At 27.7% G+C, this 20,992-nt stretch overlaps 4 protein-coding genes across 8 annotated transcripts in view; all 4 read left to right on the forward strand.

Moving 5' to 3' along the window:
* Positions 1–3,424, forward strand: part of LOC122513483 (ankyrin-3-like) — a 10,460-nt gene extending 7,036 nt beyond the window's left edge. For both annotated transcript variants that reach the window (XM_043629871.1, XM_043629872.1), the window contains 6 exons: positions 83–238; positions 446–574; positions 708–905; positions 1,330–1,626; positions 2,411–2,608; positions 3,267–3,424. In XM_043629871.1, coding sequence (XP_043485806.1) covers positions 83–238; positions 446–574; positions 708–905; positions 1,330–1,626; positions 2,411–2,608; positions 3,267–3,311 — 1,023 coding nt within the window. In that variant the 3' untranslated portion in view covers positions 3,312–3,424. The remainder of the gene's footprint in view (positions 1–82; positions 239–445; positions 575–707; positions 906–1,329; positions 1,627–2,410; positions 2,609–3,266) is intronic.
* On the forward strand, positions 3,332–19,903 carry LOC122513481 (ankyrin-3-like). Of its 4 annotated transcripts, none has more exons than XM_043629862.1 (18): positions 3,332–3,412; positions 6,137–6,286; positions 6,987–7,127; positions 7,397–7,552; positions 7,842–8,138; positions 8,957–9,140; positions 9,274–9,393; positions 9,498–9,585; positions 10,044–10,061; positions 10,364–10,588; positions 10,814–10,959; positions 11,027–11,235; positions 11,616–11,820; positions 12,122–12,311; positions 12,414–12,552; positions 13,017–13,296; positions 13,569–13,718; positions 19,336–19,903. In XM_043629862.1, exons 1-18 carry the CDS (start codon positions 3,368–3,370, stop codon positions 19,815–19,817), a joined length of 3,225 nt encoding a protein of 1,074 aa, XP_043485797.1. In that variant the 5' UTR covers positions 3,332–3,367; the 3' UTR covers positions 19,818–19,903. The 4 variants fall into 4 exon arrangements, with proteins under 4 accessions (XP_043485797.1, XP_043485800.1, XP_043485799.1 ...); XM_043629865.1 differs by lacking the exon at positions 19,336–19,903 and adding an exon at positions 18,191–18,289; XM_043629864.1 differs by lacking the exon at positions 19,336–19,903 and adding an exon at positions 14,716–14,895.
* LOC122513484 (putative uncharacterized protein DDB_G0286333) lies at positions 14,798–16,321 on the forward strand. The gene has a single exon (XM_043629874.1). It carries the CDS (start codon positions 14,877–14,879, stop codon positions 16,275–16,277), a length of 1,401 nt encoding a protein of 466 aa, XP_043485809.1. The 5' UTR covers positions 14,798–14,876; the 3' UTR covers positions 16,278–16,321.
* The window catches only part of LOC122513192 (trichohyalin-like), a 9,211-nt gene continuing 8,102 nt past the window's right edge, over positions 19,884–20,992 (forward strand). Inside the window, exons 1-2 of the mRNA XM_043629459.1 lie at positions 19,884–19,906; positions 19,951–20,103. Coding sequence (XP_043485394.1) covers positions 19,884–19,906; positions 19,951–20,103 — 176 coding nt within the window. The remainder of the gene's footprint in view (positions 19,907–19,950; positions 20,104–20,992) is intronic.

The following is a 20,992-nucleotide window of genomic DNA, read 5'->3' on the forward strand; positions in this document are numbered from 1 at the left end:
AATTTCTTTCTATTTAAAAATTCATTTTATTACCTTAAAGTGTACTCGATTTCTTCATTACTTTTGTTTTTTATAATTTTAGGATGGATTCACACCGCTTGCTGTGGCAATGCAGCAAGGTCACGACAAGGTCGTCAGTGTACTTTTGGAAAACGATTCTAAAGGAAAAGTTCGATTACCGGCATTACACATTGCCGCTAAAAAAGACGATTGCAAGGCAGCCGATTTACTTTTACAAGTAATATTTTATTATTGTTTTCATAATTAGATTGAAAATTGAATTGGCGTATTTAGTATTCTCAATCTGAAATTATTGATTAATAATAAGAAATATCGATTAATAATATATTAATAATAATAAGTATTCCGAATCTGAAATTATTGATTTAATCTATTTGAATTGATATTATTATTATTATTATTATTATTTTTATTTGATTTTTAGAACGATCACAAACCTGATGTCACATCTAAAAGTGGTTTCACCCCGTTACACATTGCTGCTCATTATGGTAACGAAGAGATAGCACGTTTGTTAATTAAACGTGGCGCTGACGTTAATTATTTGGCTAAGGTATATACGAAAAAAAGATAAAATTATTTATATAAATTATCAAACTTATAAAATGGATTTCAATTGAATCTAATCTAATCTATCTTTTGTATTTGTTTAATTCAATCAAAATTATTTTCTATTTTAATTTCAGCACAATATAAGTCCCCTGCACGTGGCAGCTAAATGGGGTAAAAATAATATCGTCAAAATCCTGTTAGAAAATTCGGCACAAATCGATGCGAAAACAAGGGACGGTTTGACTCCGTTACATTGTGCTGCCAGATCAGGACACGAGGAAGTTGTTAACACGCTTCTAGAAAATTCTGCACCGATCAGTGCTCGTTCGAAGGTAAGCCGGTTGTCAGATATAATTAAAAAATGTAAAACAACAACAACAAAATTACAATATTGTAATATTACAAAAGTATAATCCGTTTGAATTGAAGAAAATCAAATGAGTCCTATCAGAACTTTTTCCGTTGTAGAAAAATAATTATTTCAATTTAAACTAACAGTTGTATGTGTGTGTTTATTAATATTTTTTATTTATTTATTTATTAATAAAGGAATAACGTAATATAAATGAATATTCAATAAAAATGTGGGACTCAAATAGTCCCCCACCACCGTGCAACAATTGCGTATCGAAAAGGTGGTGGAGGGGATGGAGTGAGTCGGAGTGGGGATAATTTCAATATGGCGGCCGCGACTCTAAGAGAAAAAACGTAATGATATTTATTTTAATGACTTTTTTTTCTTTTGTTTTGTTATAGAATGGTTTGGCACCTTTGCATATGGCCTCTCAAGGTGATCACGTTGATGCTGCTAGAGCTTTATTGTATCATCGTGCACCAGTGGACGAAGTGACCATCGATTATTTAACTTCTTTACATGTTGCCGCACACTGCGGTCACGTTAGAGTAGCGAAATTGCTTTTGGATAGGAAAGCTGATCCAAATGCAAGAGCATTAAATGGTTTTACACCGTTGCACATTGCTTGCAAGAAGAATCGTATCAAGGTCGTCGAATTATTGCTCAAACATGGCGCATCTATCGAATCTACGACCGAGGTAACGATCCGATGATGATGATGATGAATGATGAAGATGATGATGATGATGTTTCTTTTTCTGGATAATTTTTATTTATTATCATACGTTTGTTGATATTAATTCTTTGGCCTAATGAATATTTATCGATTATTTATTTTGTAGTTTTATGACGTGTAATATATCGGGAATAATTTCATCACGAGTCTGACACGCGTTTTCTTTTCGTTCGTCCCTACGCCATGACGTGTCAGGCTCGTGATTATTGTTTATGACTCTAATTTTTTTACCACGAGTCTCACACGTGGTTGTAGGCCAAAGGATTTCGATTCCATTGCACGTGATATTCGCGATATTAGATTGTTTTATATATAGATATAGTTTCGTTTTAATTTTAACAAACGGACAAAAGAATTATTTTCAAAGAAAAATCACGATAGAAAATATTACAAGATTGTTAAACGATATTTGATGTTATTTTTTTCTTTCTTTCTTTCTTTCTTTCTTTCTTCATTTATAAACAAATATTTTCCATTATATTTCGTTAATGCTGCTTCTTTTTATTCTTTTACGTTAAAACCGTGAATGAAACATTGAAATATTGTTAGAAGATAAATAAATGAGAGAAAATAGGAAGGCTGGTTAACGGATTGTGCGAGTCGGATATGAAATCAAATAAAAGAATCAAATGATATCCGATCAATTTTCATGGGATTCTGTCGAGATAAATTGGAATTACGCAAAATAAATAAAACAAAAGAAAATAATATGTTAATTGTTAAATAACTTGGAAAATATTTTACAGTCCGGACTGACTCCGTTACACGTGGCCAGTTTTATGGGATGCATGAATATCGTGATATTCCTACTACAACACGAAGCCAATCCCGATGTGCCAACTGTTAGGGGAGAAACACCCTTACACCTGGCAGCTAGAGCTAATCAAACCGATATTATTCGAATTTTGTTAAGAAATGGAGCCAAAGTTGATGCACGTGCTAGGGTAAGTAAATTAAAAAAAAAAAGCAGAAAAAAAACAAAACGAAAAGCAAAAACAAAGGGTCCCCCCTCCTCCTCCTCCACCCCTACCCTTTTTCCTACCGATCAAATGATAATCCCTTAACCTTATATTGATCTTTCTTTACCTTTACCTTCCCACTCTCGCTGACCTTTACCCTGTTCAATTCCTATCACCAATTTGTAACAAGAAATTATTGTAACAGGACAATTTTTCTAAACGCAGAATCACGACAAAACTATTACAATGAACAATCCTTAGTAATCGTAAATAATAATTATTAATAATTGCTCAAACGCATGAGCCATTAACCAGTCTGTGATATAAAAAAAAATCGGTGAAAGATACAATTTTCTTTCTTTTTTCTTTTTTTTTTTTGTTTGTTTGGTTACGCTTTCCCAAAAGCTTCGTTAATAAACTTTAAGTTATTAATTTTATTTATAAAATTATTCGACAATAATTTGCCCATACGCGTAAATTTCGTTTCAAATGTCATATATTATTCGATTATTATTATTGTTATTATTATTCTTTTTTTTTCTTTGGGGGGGGGTTGAGGAGAGGTAGAGGGTGGTGGGGGGAAATTTTTTCGTTTGATTTGACAGTAACGCGAATCGTAGCAAAATTTCATTGTATTTTGTAGGAACAACAACACCGTTGCACATTGCATCCAGATTGGGTAACATAGATATAGTTATGTTACTATTGCAACATGGTGCAGCCGTCGACACTACGACCAAAGATATGCACACTGCGTTGCATATTGCAGCTAAGGAAGGTCAGGAGGAGGTAATGTACAAAGAAATCGAAAAATAGCCGAATACGTCGACAACAAAATAGGGCGTATGTGTTTTGGTCACGTCGTCGGGAATATCTTATGTGAAAACAAAAAAAAATATTGTTAATGTAAATAAAATTACGAGAAATTCGACGTAATATTAGAAATCTGTTCGAACACATTTTTTTTCTTTTTTTTTTTTCTATTCTTCTTCAACATTTTATTATCACATGCACTCGTTTTTAATACACGTGTTTTTATGGTGGTTTTATGAAAATGGTCTGACCCCTGTTGCAATTCAATTTTTATCTCGTTATTTATATTAAATATATTTTATTACGTGTATATACCTTGGACCATTTTTTTTTATTATGAGCACCATATACACATCAATGCACAACACAATTTATTAATACACGGTTTTATTTTCATTAAACGCGAAGGAAACAATTCGAATAATAATAATTATTTTTCTTATTTCAAAAAAATATCATTTATATATAATTTTACGTTATATTTTATTTCTCTATGTAATTCGTGAGCTCGATTTAATAAAATTTTCGTTACATTGGTTTTACCGTTTTTATGTTTCTCCCTCATATTTCACTGCACATTTCATCGTCATCATTATCATCATTATTATTATTATTTTGTATAAAGCATGAAATTAAAAATTAAAACAATTATAGATAATATTATTGCATGCAACTCTCATTGCTGTGTGTGTTATTTCAATTGTTTAATTTGATTTTTTTCTTAAGTAATCCTTTACTCTAGTTTACCCCCCCCCTTCTCATTTAAAAAAAAAAATAGAATATAAAAATAATTATTAAAACAATAATAAAAACAAAAAAAAAAGTAGGAGAAAGTAAGAGTAAGAACGAATGTATAGATTATTTTCAATATATAATTAGTATGTGTTTAAAAGTGTATGTATATGTAAATAATTCTATGTATGAACGTGTAAAGAATGTTATGTAATATGTTGGTTAAAAATTAACGATTTTATTATTTCAAAGAGAAATAAGTAAGTATGACAGACGAGAAACGAAATGATTTGTTTTAATTTATTTTCATGGGTAAACGTATGTGTACATACATTGATATTATATATATATATTATTATTATTATTATTATTATTATTATTATTATTATTATTATTATATTAGAAATCTGTTGGAACACCTTTTTCTTTTTTTTTTCTTTTAACATTTTATTATCACCATGCACTCATTTTTAATACATGTGTTTTTATATATATTTATTATTATTATTATTATTATTATTATTATTATTATTATTATTATTATATTAGAAATCTGTTGGAACACCTTTTTCTTTTTATTTTTGTTTTTTCTATTTTCTTCTTTTAACATTTTATTATCACCATGCACTCGTTTTTAATACATGTGTTTTTATGGTGTTTTTATATATATATATATATGTGTGTGTTAAACATTATATACATACTTTTCTTTTTCTTTTCATTATACTTTCATTTATATACATACTTTTCTTTTCTTTTTCATTATACTTTCATTATACTACTTGTATGACTTATGCATATGATTATAGTGAGTAACGTGTTGGCTTGGAAAGAAGTGAAAAGTGTGTTTGTTTTTTTTTTATTTTTAATTTCTTTTTTTTTTTCTTTCTTTTTTTTTATGATTCAACTTCATTCGTATTAATATAACATTATGTAAATTTCCTATGAGATAAATTTCATATCATTCCTTTTCATTGGTATTTGTATATATTATTATAACAAACAATTTAACGTTTATTATATGCCATATGTATATTTGATTATGAATTAGAATAACGTAATATTATTGTTGTATATTGTTCGACTGAATTATCTTCGTTATGCAATAATAGGTAAGATATTATTTCTAATTGCAATTAAGAAATAATTAACAATACTATTTGATTCATATATATATATATATAAATATAACTGAAATTATTTGTATCAAGTGATATATTAGAATTGTATTAATTGTATCACACCACCAGTTCATATTTAGATATCTATTTAGAATTATTTAGTAATTATTTGTAATTGCAATTAAGATATATAACCTATATTAATATTTTTGAGAGAAATTCATATATATAATAATAAATGAAACTTATTGTATCAGAGATATATTAGAATTGTATTAATTGTATCACACACACAGTTCTATTAGATATATATTTAATTATTAAGTAATTATTTGTAATTGCCAATTAAGAGATATAACCTATATTAATATTTTTGAGAGAATTCATCATATCTTATATAAATCAAATTATTTTTATCAGATGATATTAGAATTGTATTAATTGTATCAGTATGTATTTATATATTATCTATTTAAAATTATTAAGTAATTATTTCTAATTGCAATTTGGAGGTATAACCTACATTAATATTTGATGCACATATATATAAATCAAATTATTTTAATCAGATGATATATTTTAAATGTATTAATTGTATTAGTGTACGTATTTATATATTTATATATATTTATATATATTTATAATTATTAAATAATTATTTCTAATTGCAATTAAGAGAAATAACCAACATTAATATTTGTGAGATGCATATGTATATATAAATCAAATTATTTTAATCAGATGATATATTTTAAACGTATTAATTGTATCTCAGTGCACGTAATTTATATTTATATATTTATATATTTATAATTATTAATATTACAAGAAACTTTGTGATAAACAGGTAGCTGCTATTTTAGTGGAGAATAATGCATCGGTAAAAGCCACAACGAAAAATGGTTTTACTCCACTGCACATAGCTGCCAAGTATGGCAATATGAATGTGGCAAAGATACTTCTGCAAAAGGACAGCAAACTTGATGCACAAGGAAAGGTTAGTAGATGAACATTTTTAAATAATTCATTTTTAAATATTTCATTTAAATGTTCTGAATAAGATGAAAATAAAACAACCCCTCATTTCTCAAACCTAACTTTAAAAAAAAGAAAAAAGAATCATTAGAAATGATATTGAACGTAACTTTAATTCATTTTTTAATTGAACACATAAAATGCAGAGAAGTGTTATCGAGGGATTTTAATTTTTTTTTTAAAAACAAGCACTATGTAAGCACGTTTTTAAAAATTTCATCAAATATATTTATACTTGCCTAAATTGTTTATTATTTTTTTCTTTATGTTTAATTGTCTAATTTCTAAAAAAAAAAAAAAAAAAAAAAATAAAACATAGATAATGTTCTATACAAAAAAAAGAAATCAAAGATCCAACTACCAAAAAAATAAAAAAGTAAAAAAACTCTGTAAAAATTACTTTAAAAATCAGTATCCTGTTATTTTTTTCGTGATACATTAAATAAATCACATATGAATTTGTTCGTTTGTTATTTTAATTACTTTTTTATTTCTATTGAAATATATTCAATACTTTCAAGTAGAAAATATGTATTCTTCAAAAATATGATTAAACGAATGGGGTTGTTAACTATATAATAATTTCTATGTTATATATAATACATATATGTATAAAAAGAATTTAATTAATTTTTTTATTAATCATTGTTTATTTTGTTTAGAACGACATTACACCGTTGCATCTGGCTTGTCATTACGATCATCCGAATGTTGCTAATCTTTTATTGGAAAAAGGTGCATCCCCACATCTTGCATCACAAAACGGTCATACACCGTTGCACATTGCTGCTCGCAAAAATCAGGTATTATAATAATAACAACAATAATAATAAAAATAATAATATTAATAATACCAATATATATATATTTATAAAAATATTATAATAATATATTTATTATATAAAATTATATTAAAAAAATTATATAAAAAATAACAAAAACAAAATATATATATATATATATATATAATATTCTTATTCAATTACTTACGATTTAAATGTATAAATTTAAACAAACAAATATATATTATTTATGTATATTTTTTGGTTTTTTTTTTGTTCATTGAATATAGATGGACATTGCTTCAACTCTGTTGGAAGGCGGAGCGAATGCTAATGCCGAATCTAAAGCAGGATTTACCCCATTACATTTGAGCTCGCAAAAGGGCCATTACGATATGACGAATTTGCTTATTGAACACGGTGCTGACCCAAATCACAAGGCTAAGGTAATTATTTTCTTTCTTTTATTTTATTTTATTTCTTTTTTTTTTTTGAAATAAATTAATAAAAACAATAATAATAATAATATTAAAGTATAAATTTCTCGAAAGTTCGTACGTTTATTGTATTGAAACTTTACAGCTTTGTAACTGCATAATGAATTATTTTCTTTTTTTGTCAAATTTATTTTGGAAATATATGAATTTTGTAAAAAAGAAAAAAAAAGAAACGCACGAACATTTTTGCATTTCACCATAATATTGGATTAATTTTCTTTCTTTTTTTTCTGTTCAGAATGGTTTAACAGCGTTGCACTTGTGCGCCCAAGAAGATTTCGTCAGAGTTGCATCGATTCTCGTTAAAAATGATGCCAACGTTGAAAGTCAAACCGAAACTGGTTACAGACCGATCCACGTTGCCGCACATTTTGGTAATCTCTCGATGATAAGATTTTTGTTAAAACACAGCGCCGAAATTGACGTTAGAACGGGACAAAATTATACCCCATTGCATCAGGCTGCACAACAGGGTCATGCTCACGTTGTCAGTGCATTATTAGAAGGAAATGCATCGCATAAAGCACGTACAAATGTGAGTTCTAATTTTATTCACAAAAGTACTATTATATTTTTACGTTTATTATTCTATTCATTTTATTATTAACAAAATAAACACGAGTCTGACACGTGTTAACAAAATAAACACGAGTCTGACACGTATTAACAAAATAAACACGAGCCTGACACGTATTAAGAAAATAAACACGAGCCTGACACGTGATAATGAATTCATATCAAACGTAAATAACACGTGACAGACACGTGGTTCAATAATTCTCGACATATTTTCCAAAATTTATCTTTATAATTTATTAAAATAATTTTTTTATTAAATAAATTATTAAATATTTAATATATAATTATTAAATATTTAACACTTTATTGACCGCTCGTAGATGAGTCTGCCACTCACTGAGTACCGGCTAATTTTTCAATTGTACGAAAACCGTCGATAGCTAAAAGCCGATTAATAGGCTAGCGGTCGATAAGCGTTAGCAATCGAAAAGCCGATTAATAGGCTAGCGGTCGATAAGCGCTGGCAATCGAAAAGCCGATTAATAGGCTACCGGTCGATAAAGTGTTCATTATAAAATATGAAATATAAAATATTTATTAATAAATTATTAAATATTTAATATATAATTATATATAATTATTAAATTATTAAATAATTTATTAAAATAATTATGTTAATAACAAAAGAAAAATCTAATATCAATGATAGTCATTTTTCGTTCATTCTAATCAAAATAATTAAAAATTAGAAAATAAGACAAGGAGTTGGTTAATGTATTAAGTTGATTTTTTTTTTAATGATATTATTTATGTTTTTTTTTTCTTTTATATTAGGATGGCTTGACAGCATTAAATATTGCTCAAAAGTTAGGATATATATCGGTGATGGAAGTATTGAAAGGTATGCCTTATGACAATTTAGCACCTGATAATAAAAATTGGGAAGAAAAATACAAAGTAATAGCACCGGAAAGTTTGCAAGAAACGAGTCTCATGTCTGATTCCGACGACGAGGGTGGTAAGAATAATATTAATTATACAATAATAATAACAATAATAATAATAATATATCAATTAAAATTTTTATAAATTTTTTATAATTTATAATAAAATTATATATAAATTAATAATTTTATAATTACGTTTATTAGCTTCTGATGCATTGATTAGCGAACAACCCTACAAATATCTTACTGCGGATTTAATGAAAAGCTTACGAGATGATTCATTGCCAATCGATGTTACTAAGGATGATCCAATACATAGACAAAGTAAGTCTTATATATGTATATATATATTATACTAATCAGAGGGAGGGTGTGTGTGTGTGTGTGTTAAAACACACGATCGATTTTCTATTTGATATTTTTTCTAGTTACGAAAGAAGAAAAACAAGAATTCGTTCAGAGTAATAATTATTGCTTGGCAGAAAACTTTGACAGTAATGACGCATTGAATTTAGGGTACGTAATAAGTATTATTATTAAAATTTCAAATGAAAATTATATATATATATATATATATATATATATTTTTTTTTTGATAAAAATATAAACGTAATCATTTGCAAAAATTCACTTTAGATTAATTTTAATATTATTTAATTAAATTATAATATAATTATATATATAATTAATTAATTATATAATATATATATTATATATAATTATTTAATTAAAATTAATTAAATTAATTTTAATATTGAAAAAAATCAAGGCTAGTATAGTTTAATAGTTGTAAATAATTGTAAGATCGCTATGAGAATATTTGTATTATTACACCCATTAAAAATATGTATATGTATATATATTTTCATAGTTTGTTAATTTGAAATAATTCGTAATTGGTCCTTAGAGTTTTAGAAGTATAATAGTAATCCTCTTAGAAATAATTAATTGAATTAATGTATTTTCATTTTTAGGAGACTACACTTCCGATCGTAAGTAAACCTTTGATTAGTAAATCCCATTGGTAGAGAATTTATAAAAAATATAAAACAAACAAACTTTAGAAATGTATAATGTATATCATCTGTAGATTAGATTAATTTTATATCAATAATAATATTTATATATAATTTTAATTAATAATTTTTAAATAAAGAAAAAAAAAGATAATGTTTTTATATGTACTATAATAATTCATATAATATACGAATGAAAAGTATTGAATTATTTTGAAGTATTCAAAATGATAACCAATGAAATATTTATTCTATAATATGACAATTCATATTTGCAGATTTTTAGTGAGTTTCCTCGTGGATGCACGCGGCGGTGCAATGAAGGGTTGCAGGCACAGCGGTGTTAGAATAATTGTGCCACCCCGTAGAGCAACGATGCCATTACGGGTGACGTGTAGATTAGTTAAACCTAGTAAAGTGGCTAATCCACCACCTCTGATGGAAGGTGAGGCTTTGGCAACGCGAATCATTGAAATGGGTCCAGTTGGTGCAACATTTTTAGGGTAAAAAAAACAACAAAAATAGTAAATTATCGAATAAATTATCTATTACGAACGGCCAATGTTAACACGTTCCGTGGCAAACCATTTTTGTCTGACTTGTCGTTTGATATTTGGCGTATTAAATAAATAAAACTTGATCTTCAAGCCACGCGTCCCACCGGTGGGACACGGTGGCACGGAACGTGTTAAATCCCTTAAATCCCCCTTTTTTTGTTTCTTTTTCAGACCGGTTTTAATCGACATACCACACTTCGCCTCGATTCGTGGAAAAGAAAGGGAAATAATAATATTAAGAAGTGAAAATGGCGAAACGTGGAAGGAACACGACAATTCGATCGATAACGACGATACTTTGCTCAATACACCACACGGTATATTAATAAATATTAAACAATTATATAATACGTTAGATATTTTATTTCAAATGTTTATCAACAGATCCTCAAATGAACGCAGCTCATTCTGGCAGAATAACACGAATAATAACGACCGATTTTCCCCAATATTTTGCGATAGTAACTAGAATCAAACAAGAGGTACACGTAATAGGATCCGAGGGTGGAATATTAATGTCCAGTGTGGCAAACGATGTTCAAGCAGTATTTCCACCTGGTGCACTAACGAAAAAGATCAAAGTCGGCTTGCAAGTAAGCAAAACAATTTTATTTATATTTGTTTGTGATATAACTATATTATAAATATATTTCATTATATTTTTTATTCATTTTATATATTTATATATCGATGTTAACACGTTCAATGGCAAGTTATTTTTGTCCGACTTGTCGTTCAGGCCATTTCATATTTAGTCGCATTAAATAAATATGGCCGCGTGTACCACCGGTGGGACCCGTGGCACGGAACGTTACATATACATATATATATATATAACTTACGTTAGTGTTAGACAAATAAGATACTAGCGAAGCCACAAAATGTTGGGGGAAGGGGGTGGAAGGGAGGAAGGGGGGCTATTAAATACAATACGAGTATTGACTTGTTAATACATAAGATTACCTTTTCGTAGGCACACGTCATCCCTGCAGAACTTACGGCAAAACTTTTAGGTAATTGCGTAGCGGTATCACCGGTAATTACAATTGAGCCAAGAAGACGAAAGTTTCACAAGCCGATTACTTTGACTATACCGGTGCCACAAGCTGCGAACAAAGGAATGATTAATCAATATGGCGGAGAAACACCAACATTACGATTACTTTGCAGCATTGCTGGTACTCTATACACGGATATATATATTATATAAATATATATAATATTTTAATTATTATTAAAATATGAATAATTAATTTTTGTTTATTATAATTAATATTGGTAATGTGATAACAATTGTTTGGGCCACATATCTTAGTTTTTCTTTGGTTTTTATGATTTGATATAATATTTTTTTATGAATGAAAAGAAAATATAATATATTGTTTGTTATTTGAATTGAATTTATATAATTGATTGTTAATAATAATGAATTAGTTGAATGTAATTAATTGGAACAAATTGATATAATTCATTTGTCAGGTGGTACAAGTGAAGCTCAATGGGAAGATGTTACTGGTTCAACACCATTAACGTTCATGAACGATCGTGTCTCATTCACGACAACAGTTTCAGCTAGATTTTGGTTAATGGATTGTAGGAATATTAGTGAAGTTCCAAAAATGGCGACTGAATTATACAAGGAATCATTGTTCGTACCTTACATTACGAAGTACGTATTTTTCTTGTATTGATTTTGTATCTCTTCTTAAAAAAAAAAAAAAAAAGAAAATATTCAACTAGCAAAGATTTATCTTTTTTTTTGAATGAACAGTTTCGTAATATATTCCAAACGAATGGACACTCTCGAAGCTACGTTAAGGATATTGTGCATGACCGATGGCAAAGAAGGAATGCACACATTGGAAAGACAAGAAGAATTTTTAGAAATTGTTAAGAGTCGCGACGTTGAGGTAATTTATTTTATTTTTCATATTTTATTATTTTTTATTTTTAATATAATCCTGACCATTGCCATTTCAGTGCAACTATTTGTTTTTGATTACATCAATGATCTTCATTTCTAATTTTGTATCTCAGGGAAATCCCCTAGCATTGTGCTAGTGCATTATTATCAATTTATAAACATTATTTACTAGCTAGGGTTATTTATTCAACCTGTAAATGGTGACAGGTAAAATACAAGTGTCAAAGACTTTACTTTTTCAATTTATAAATTGAAAGTATAGTTGAGATTAGAATAGGATGGGTTAGAACGTGATTCACTTTTTAGGTTATGTATTATATTTGTAGGTTATGTATATGAAGTTAAACTTGTTTTCCCCAAATTTATGAAATCCCTTAACATTGCTCAAATTCTATAAACAATCTGCATTACTCTCATAATTGTTTTCATTGTATTTTTTGTTGTTTTCAGGCTCTGCATGGGAAGGATCTTTACATCGAATTCAGTGGTAACCTAACGCCAATAACTAAATCCGGAGTACAATTGAAATTTACTTTCAAAGCTTTCCGACAAAATCGTTTATCGTTTCACGTCAAAGTGAAAGATCCATTATTGGATCCCGTAGCAAGAATGTTGTTCATGCGCGAACCAAAAGTTGCCAAGGGTGAACCACCCCAACAACCAATTTGTGTTTTGAATATCGTATTACCCGAGGTTACCACCAAAATAGAAATACAGAAGAAATTAACAGGTGATTATACGTAAACCATTTTATATTTTCAAATTAGTCTAAATCCATTTTTGTCAGTTGTTTGTGTTGTCAACTTTGGAAACAAAGTTGCACACCTGATAGAAATTTAAACATTTTAGAGAAAAAAGAAAGAAAGAAATAGAAAAAAAAAATGGATTCAATTCGATTGAATAAATTGAACGAATGAATATTTCAATACTCGTTCGTATATCTTTTTTTATGTAATTTTTTATCGTCAACTATATAATTATGGCATTGTTTTTTCGTGACAGCTTACGAAGATTCGAATATAATAAGTCAAAAGATGGACTTTTACAAATCAAAATACGGTATGGAACAGAAGGAGAAAGGTGACCAGCCGAAAGATACTTCACCGTCTGAAGAAAAATTCATTGCCGATACTTTGCAGAAAGAACAAACAGGTACGATAAATATATTATCATTAATAAATTATATAATAATCTAATGAGAATCAAATTCATTTGAATATATGTGTTTTAATTATTATAATTGAGAATATATTTTTGATAAACATTTCAACACACACGTTACACACATTAGAGTTAAGAAAAAAGAAAAATCTGGTGGTTTTTTCCTGTTTTTCAATGCAAGGTGCGAACAAAGAAAACGTTTGTTTGTTTGTTTGTTTCTTTCTTTTTTGTCTACGAATAGAAAGAGTAACAATTATGATATTTAGAATGATATAAATCTTACGTTTAAAAATAATTATAATTATAATAATATAAATTATTATATTTATATAATTATTATTATTATTATTATATAAACGCGTTATATTACATTTTATTATAAATATTTTCTAAATTTATTTAGAAATTTTGTTTATATTTATAATTTATTATAAATATTATAAATTATTTTCTTTTTTCCACTTGTTATATTTAAGGTAAAAATGTCAATCCACTTATGGCTTAAAGATCGAATGAGGCTTCCATAATTTAATTAAACGTTAAGAGTCTCAACAAATGCTCTAGGAAGGTGCCGAGACAGTTTTCTTTAGTTTTAAACTGTTCGTCGAGGAGATAACAGTCAAAATATAATAGTTTTACTTTTATTTAAGACCCATATACTCCTATATTTAATTATGCTCGAATAATATTCTACGAAAACGTGAGTTTTCAACATTTGTTTCATTCATTTTTTAAACAAGTCCTTCAGACGTTTTCTTTTTTTCTTAAATATATTTCCGTATATATTTTTTTTTAATTTCACATGAAAAAAAACAACAAACAAAAAAAGAAAATACCTCATTTAAATGAATATATCTCTGCACAAATAAGTTTTGATCTTTTTCGTACGTTTTTATATTTTTTCTTTTCGTATTCTTCTTTGCCCTTTATTAATTTTTCTCTTTTTTTTTTTTTCTTTTTTTTTAATTTTTTTTTTTTGATTTTTCAGTTGCAGGTTTTTTTAAGTTGATTAGTAATTTGCACTTAAAATACGCACGTTGAAAAAAAAAAAAACAAAAGAGTATATATAATTTATTTTAATTAATATATAATATTTAATATTACAATTCGTGCAACGAATAGAAAAAGAAAAGAAAAATCTGAATTATTATGGAAAAATCCGATCAAATTGATACCATAAACGAAACAACAACAACAACAACAACGACGAGTATTACCATAGATTTGAATAACGAGAAAGAAAAAACAATTGAAAATAAAATGACTAACGATGAAAAGTCATCGTTTAATACAAAAATTGATAATAATTTGTCGTGCGAATTGAAACAAATCAATTCAGAGATTAGTGCAACAAAATATGACGACAACAACGATGATAACGTGGATGATAATAATAAAAAAGAAATAATATTCGAAAATTGTCCAATTAATTCGCGCAACGACGAATGCAAAATCAAAAAAAACGATGAAAATTGTTCATCAAACACGTTGAAAAAATTGGGAGAACAATTAATAAACGAAGATAAAGATGAAAATGTATCTAAATTATGTTGCAATTTAGATAACAATAATGCAGAAGATTTAAACAAATGTTGTCAAAGCACGAAATCTAAAGAAACAACAAGAGCAACAACAACAACAACAACAACGGTTACTTTGTGTACAAAACAAAAACGTAAATCAAGGTCAACGAGAAAAAGATTGAACGCAATGATAAGTAACGCATCGATGCACTTTTCTGACACGGATTCCGAAGGTGAATTGGTAATTATGGAAGCTTATGGTCGTCCACCGGGTAGTCCTGTTAAATTAGGCCAAGGTCCGATCATTTCGATAACCATGGATGATATGGAAAATGACGTGAAATCAGATTTCAATCCGCAAAATTTGACGGTGTCTTCATCGACGCCTGTTTTCAACAGATCCAGGCGTGGTAGTTACGTTGAAAATTTAACCGACGTTGATGAAATTTATAGCAGTGACCTTGAAAACGAACAACAGCAGCAGCAGCAACAACAAGAAAATCAATTGATTGAAGGTGGTAGAAAAAGTTTGACGATAAACGAAATGAATTGTCAAGTTGAAACCGATGTTGAAGATTTGTCGAATGACGAAATTGATCAACCAATTATTTATTTGACACCAAGGATGGATATATTATGCGAATTTGGTGGTGAAACTATTACAACTAAGGAAGGTGACGGACCATTTTCCATTGAGACGCGTAATCGAATGTTCAAGGAACCCAAAATAAATGAAAATCCTAATTCGTTTGACACTGTTACGATATTACCAAGCACCGATAGCGAGGATATGGAAATGTCTGATGATAATGATAATGATAATGATAATAATGATGATGATGATAATGATATACAAAAAGCATCTACCAGTCAACGTGTTTTATACAATGATTTGGATGTTTTAACAGCTAGTCAGATTGTTATGACTAATGTTAATAAAAGTGATAACATGCTTGGTGTTAAAGATAATAATCAGGATGATTTAAATATTGGGGATTGTCATACAGATGTCGAAGATGTTGATTGAATTTTTTCTTTTCATTTATAATATAATTATTGTATTTACAAAAATGGGAAAAAAATAAGAAGTATAATTTGGAGATATATGTATGATAATATTATTATTATATTATTAATTTTATAGATATATATATTATCTAATATACAAAGTAATTTATTAATTTTTTAAATATTAGATATTATTTAACAAAGTATTTATTTGTATTTAATTTTTAAATATTATATATTAATTTAACAAAGTAATTTATTTATATTTAATTTTTAAATATTATATATTAATTTAACAAAGTAATTTATTTATATTTAATTTTTAAATATTATATATTAATTTAACAAAGTAATTTATTTGTAACATTTAATTTTTAAATATTATATATTAATTTAACAAAGTAATTTATTTATATTTAATTTTTAAATATTATATATTAATTTAACAAACTAATTTTATTATATTTAATTTTTAAATATTATATATTAATTTAACAAACTAATTTATTTATTTTTAATTTTTAAATGTTATATATTAATTTAACAAAGTAATTTATTTATATTTAATTTTCAAATATTATCTATTAATTTAACAAACTAATTTATTTATAATATTTAATTTAAATATACTGGTACTTTTTAGGTATACTGTATTATATTTTTGTGTTTGATCTTTATTTAACAATTAAATTTTAACTTTGTATCTCTTTTCGATTTTTTCTTTTTTAATTTATTTATTTATTATTTATTTATTTTTCTTTTTTTCATGGGGGGGGGGGATAAAAATTTATTTTTTGTTTGTTTCTTGTGTTAAATGTGATTATATATTTATTTTTCTTCTTGGCACTCGCGTGCTCGTTATTTTTATCGTTAATTTATTTTCTCTCTTCTTCTTGGTTATGATTAAATAATAATAATAATAATAATAATAATAATATTTTAAACGAGTGTGAGATATGTTTTTTTGGAATGAAAAAAACATCACGTTGGTCGTTCTCGTGTAATTGAAATATTATAGTTTCACTTTTTCTATGCACACACACAATAATCTTCTATTCTTTTTAACAATAACAATAAACATAACAACAACAACAACAACAACAAGAACAACTATAAAATATAGAGAGAATATTTTACTTTGCAATTATTTTCTTTATTTTTGCATATTATTTTGTTTATTAACACTAGATTAACCGGTTACTTGTTTTATTTAATAATTAATCAATTTGACTAAAACATTTAAAAAAAATAAAAAAATAAAAACAATAAAATATTAATTCAAATAATTGATATATGAGAAAAAATTGATAAACGCATATATGCGTCTCATGGCACGTTCAAAGAGTTAAAATACATTTTAATTTAAAAAAAAAAAACAAATAAACGATAGTAATATTTTAATAACAACAATAAATTAACCGTATAATTCGTTCTATTTTCATAAGAAAAATTAATTCCAATTTATCCATTCAAAAATTCTGTTTAAAATATATTTTTATTTAAACATTCACCAGGATGTTTTGCATTAACTTTTAAAAATATAAATATGTTCAAACACATACACAAATAAAAAAAGAAATACACATATATATTATACTATTTGTTATTTAAATTTGTTTAAATATATAACAATAAAAAATATTATAAATTAGTCAAATTAATGGGTTCCGAAAAATTTAGTATTAAAAACAAATTTTACAATATTTATATATATTTGTTTGTTTATTTCTTTTTTAATAATAATTTTTATTTTCAAAAAAAAAAAAAAGAAGCAACGCAACAACCACTCGCTGCATTTTGTCCGTTAAACCGCCAACAATTATTGTTGTATTTTATATTTAAAAATGTTTCGTTGTTATTTCTGTTTTTATATGTGTGTGCCGATTAATAATACGATAATTTTGATTATAGATCAATTTGTTATAATTGCAGGCAAAACTGCCGTCGTCAACATAATCATAGACAACCATATGGGATAGATAATAGAAAATAAATAGAAAATAAATAGAAAATAAATAGAAAATAAATCGAGTGCATAATCTCTTCGACTTCTTTAAAAAAAAAAAAATAACAAAAAACAGAAATAAATGTGGGATGCGAGCACTTAAGTAGGCGTTCGTGAGAAGATTGGACGGTGGGGATTGGATAGCTCAATTGGTTAAAGAGCAGTCGCCCGGAAAACGGAAGATCCGGGTTCGAGTCCCGGTCCTCCAGTCTTGTCCAACGGCCCAATTTTTTCACGAATCCTACATAAATTTCATGCATATATATAGGTCAATGTTAACAAGTTATATAAGAGAGAGAAAAAAAATGAAAACCCAAAAAAAAAGAAAATTATTAAACAAATTATTAAATTATTAAATTATTAAACAAAATTATAAAACAAATTATTAAACATATATATACATGTTAAAAAAATATATATATATAGATACGTTATATGTTAAAAAAAAAATATAAATTGATGACTATAATTATGATAATAGTTCTCGTTTTATTGATAGAAAAATCTATAATATATATTATTCAATTTTCAAAATAAAAGTGTTGATTGTTAAATGTACAGTTTAAACAAAAGTTTATCAATAAATTCAATAATACATATATATATGTATGAAATGATTAGGTTTATGAAAATGATGATGAGCATTGTTGATGAATGAAATGAAAAAAGAAAAGATGTTCGCACGTAGCACGAGACGACGAAAGAGACAAATAAAAATCAAAATCAAAATAAATAAATAAATAAATAAATAAATAAATAAAAAAAAAAAAAAAACATATATAAAGATCGTGAGTGTGTGAGTGAGAAAGTACGAAGAGCATAAAAAAAGGGGTCAGGTTAGGGGGGAGAAAAAAATCAAATAAAAAGTATTGTAAAAATGAGATAAAAAATCTCGAAAAAAAAAAAAAAAAAAAAAAAAAAATAAAATAAAATAAAATCAGGAAAGAGAAAACAAAAAAAAAATAAAAAAAATAAAACCACACGATGTAACAATTGAATTATAAATGAAAAGTATTGACAAATAAATAAAAATTCAATATAATACGAGCATAAATATTCTTGGTTGTTCTAGATGCCGCTACTATCCACGAATCCTTTGCACAAAAAGCGGCTTCTTGTCCCCTAGAATCCGTAGATGCTAGTTATCCCACTAAAAAACAAATATCAGGCCAACAGGAGAAGGAGAAGGAGGAGAAGGAGGAGGAGAAGGAGGAGGGGAAGGAGGAGGGGGAGGAAGAGGTGGCGGTGACCGATTACGATTTATCACCGGGCATTGAAAAACAAACATATTCGGAGAAGAGAAAATTTTGGGAGGACATATCGAAGAAGAGAGAAAGTTATCAACGTTCCGAATCCGAGGTTTCAAGGACATCTCAATTAACGGTTAACGAAAGTGACAGCGAGTATATGCAAAATGTAGTCTCGGAGGAAGAAATAACCGAGGTTACATCGGTCGGTTCGGATACCATGGAAAATGTTAACGTGCCAGACATCTCGGAATGTTCAGTGGCAGAAAAGGCGCATTATTTTGAGGAACAATTCAAAAGGAATTGAGCAAGGTGCCAGCAGTTAAATTGACCCAATCGCAACAACAACAACAACTGCAACAACAAACACAGGATGCGATTAAACTTGAAAAAGATGTGAAAGGTAAAGTTAAACAGGCGGATAAGATTGTTGAGGTTAGAGTTGAGGTTAAACACGAGGGAAAGGAATTGAAATCGAGTCACGTTGAGGAAAAGGACGAGGACGAGAGCGACGAGTTGAGGAAGAAAGAATTTCAAATTGAGCAAGAAGAATGGGGTGGGGGAGAAGTTATACGCAAGGTTAGGGTTGACGAGTTTGTTAAGAAGGAATACGATGGGAGATTAATCGTTGGTTTGGATAAGAGGGTCGAATTGGTTCGAGAGGTGGTTGGGGAGAAAAGGGAGGAAGGGAGGAGAGAGGATGAAAAGAGGGAAGGTGGCGATATTAGGAAGAGGGCTGTTGAGTTGGAGAAAAAATTGGAGGAAGAGGAAGTTAAGAGAAGGGAAGCTGAATTTAGGAAGAAGAGGAAGAAGGAAGAGGAGGATGAGGAAGCTAAGAGGAAAGAAGCTGAACTGAGAAGAAAACAAGAGGAAGAGGAAGAAGCTAAAAAGAAAAAGGAAGCGGAAGAAGAAGAAGCTAAAAAGAAGAAGGAAGCAGAAGAAGAAGCTAAGAGGAAAGAAGCTGAACTGAAAAAGAAACAGGAAGAAGAAGAAGAAGCTAAGAGAAAAGCAGCTGAACTGAAAAAGAAACAGGAAGAAGAAGAAGAAGCTAAGAGAAAAGCAGCTGAGCTGAAAAAGAAACAGGAAGAAGAAGAAGAAGCTAAGAGAAAAGCAGCTGAACTGAAAAAGAAACAGGAAGAAGAAGAGGAAGCTAAAAGAAAAGCAGCTGAATTAAAAAAGAAACAAGAGGAAGAAGAAGAAGCTAAAAGAAAAGCAGCTGAACTGAAAAAGAAACAAGAAGAAGAAGAGGAAGCTAAAAAGAAGAAGGAAGCAGAAGAAGAAGCTAAAAGAAAGGCAGCTGAACTCAAAAAGAAACAAGAAGAAGAGGAAGCTAAAAGAAAAGAAGCTGAATTAAAAAAGAAACAAGAAGAAGAAGAAGAAGAAGCTAAAAGAAAAGCAGCTGAACTGAAAAAGAAACAAGAAGAAGAGGAAGCTAAAAAGAAGAAAGAAGCAGAAGAAGAAGCTAAAAGAAAGGCAGCTGAA

This window comes from Polistes fuscatus, unplaced genomic scaffold, assembly GCF_010416935.1.
Source record: "Polistes fuscatus isolate 324 unplaced genomic scaffold, CU_Pfus_HIC Scaffold12, whole genome shotgun sequence".
Taxonomy (NCBI): Eukaryota; Metazoa; Arthropoda; class Insecta; order Hymenoptera; family Vespidae; genus Polistes; species Polistes fuscatus.